The sequence below is a fragment of the Sander lucioperca genome, chromosome 20 (genome assembly GCF_008315115.2).
Source record: "Sander lucioperca isolate FBNREF2018 chromosome 20, SLUC_FBN_1.2, whole genome shotgun sequence".
NCBI lineage: Eukaryota > Metazoa > Chordata > Actinopteri > Perciformes > Percidae > Sander > Sander lucioperca.
The window spans coordinates 11884270-11884909 of NC_050192.1; the positions used below are offsets into that span (position 1 = coordinate 11884270).

At 40.3% G+C, this 640-nt stretch overlaps 1 protein-coding gene across 1 annotated transcript in view; it reads right to left on the reverse strand.

Annotated features, from left to right (window-relative positions):
- mrpl42 (mitochondrial ribosomal protein L42) overlaps positions 1–640 on the reverse strand; it is a 4543-nt gene extending 3903 nt beyond the window's left edge. Inside the window, exons 1-2 of the mRNA XM_031313364.2 lie at positions 495–640; positions 58–121 (exon numbers count right to left, since the gene is read on the reverse strand). Coding sequence (XP_031169224.1) covers positions 58–121; positions 495–573 — 143 coding nt within the window. The 5' untranslated portion in view covers positions 574–640. The remainder of the gene's footprint in view (positions 1–57; positions 122–494) is intronic.

A 640-nucleotide genomic window follows, 5' to 3' on the forward strand; every position in this document is an offset into this window, starting at 1 on the left:
CTAGGTGCACTCTTTACTTTTTTGAATTCAAACGTTTCAGCTCTTAACAAAGCCTACCAGTTCGGGCCATCAGGTGAAGGACCAGTGACGCTGGACTTCTGTCGCATTGGCACCACACATGCTGCAACAGAAAACCAAACAGGTGAGACAGACACTTGCAATTAAAATAGTTAGCAGGACACATTTCAACTTATGTTAGCTAGAAATTATACATCGCATTTGAAAGCATAAACCCCTGCAGACCACCGTTAAGACAGTTATGGCGCCCGCTTGCGAGTTTTTTGTTTGTTGTTTTTTTTTTACAGAAAATACGGTTTTTACAGTGGAAACAAAAGTAGTGCTAGCCAAATCAAAGTGTTTACCTACTAAACATACTCTCAAGGTTAGCCTCTGTTAGCTAAATACTCCCAACACCGTTGCGCTAACGGTTATAAACGGTAAACTAATATGACCTCCAGCAAATACCTGATAAAATGATCAAAAACACAACTTACTTTGTACACGCAGTAGTGTGGTACCGTTAGAAAGTCGCGTTAATAGACTATGAAGCTTGCACAAATGACTTGACGCCATGCTTAATTATTTTTCGGGTGTGCAACACTATAATATTTCCGTCCTAGCACTCAGACGACCTCATTTT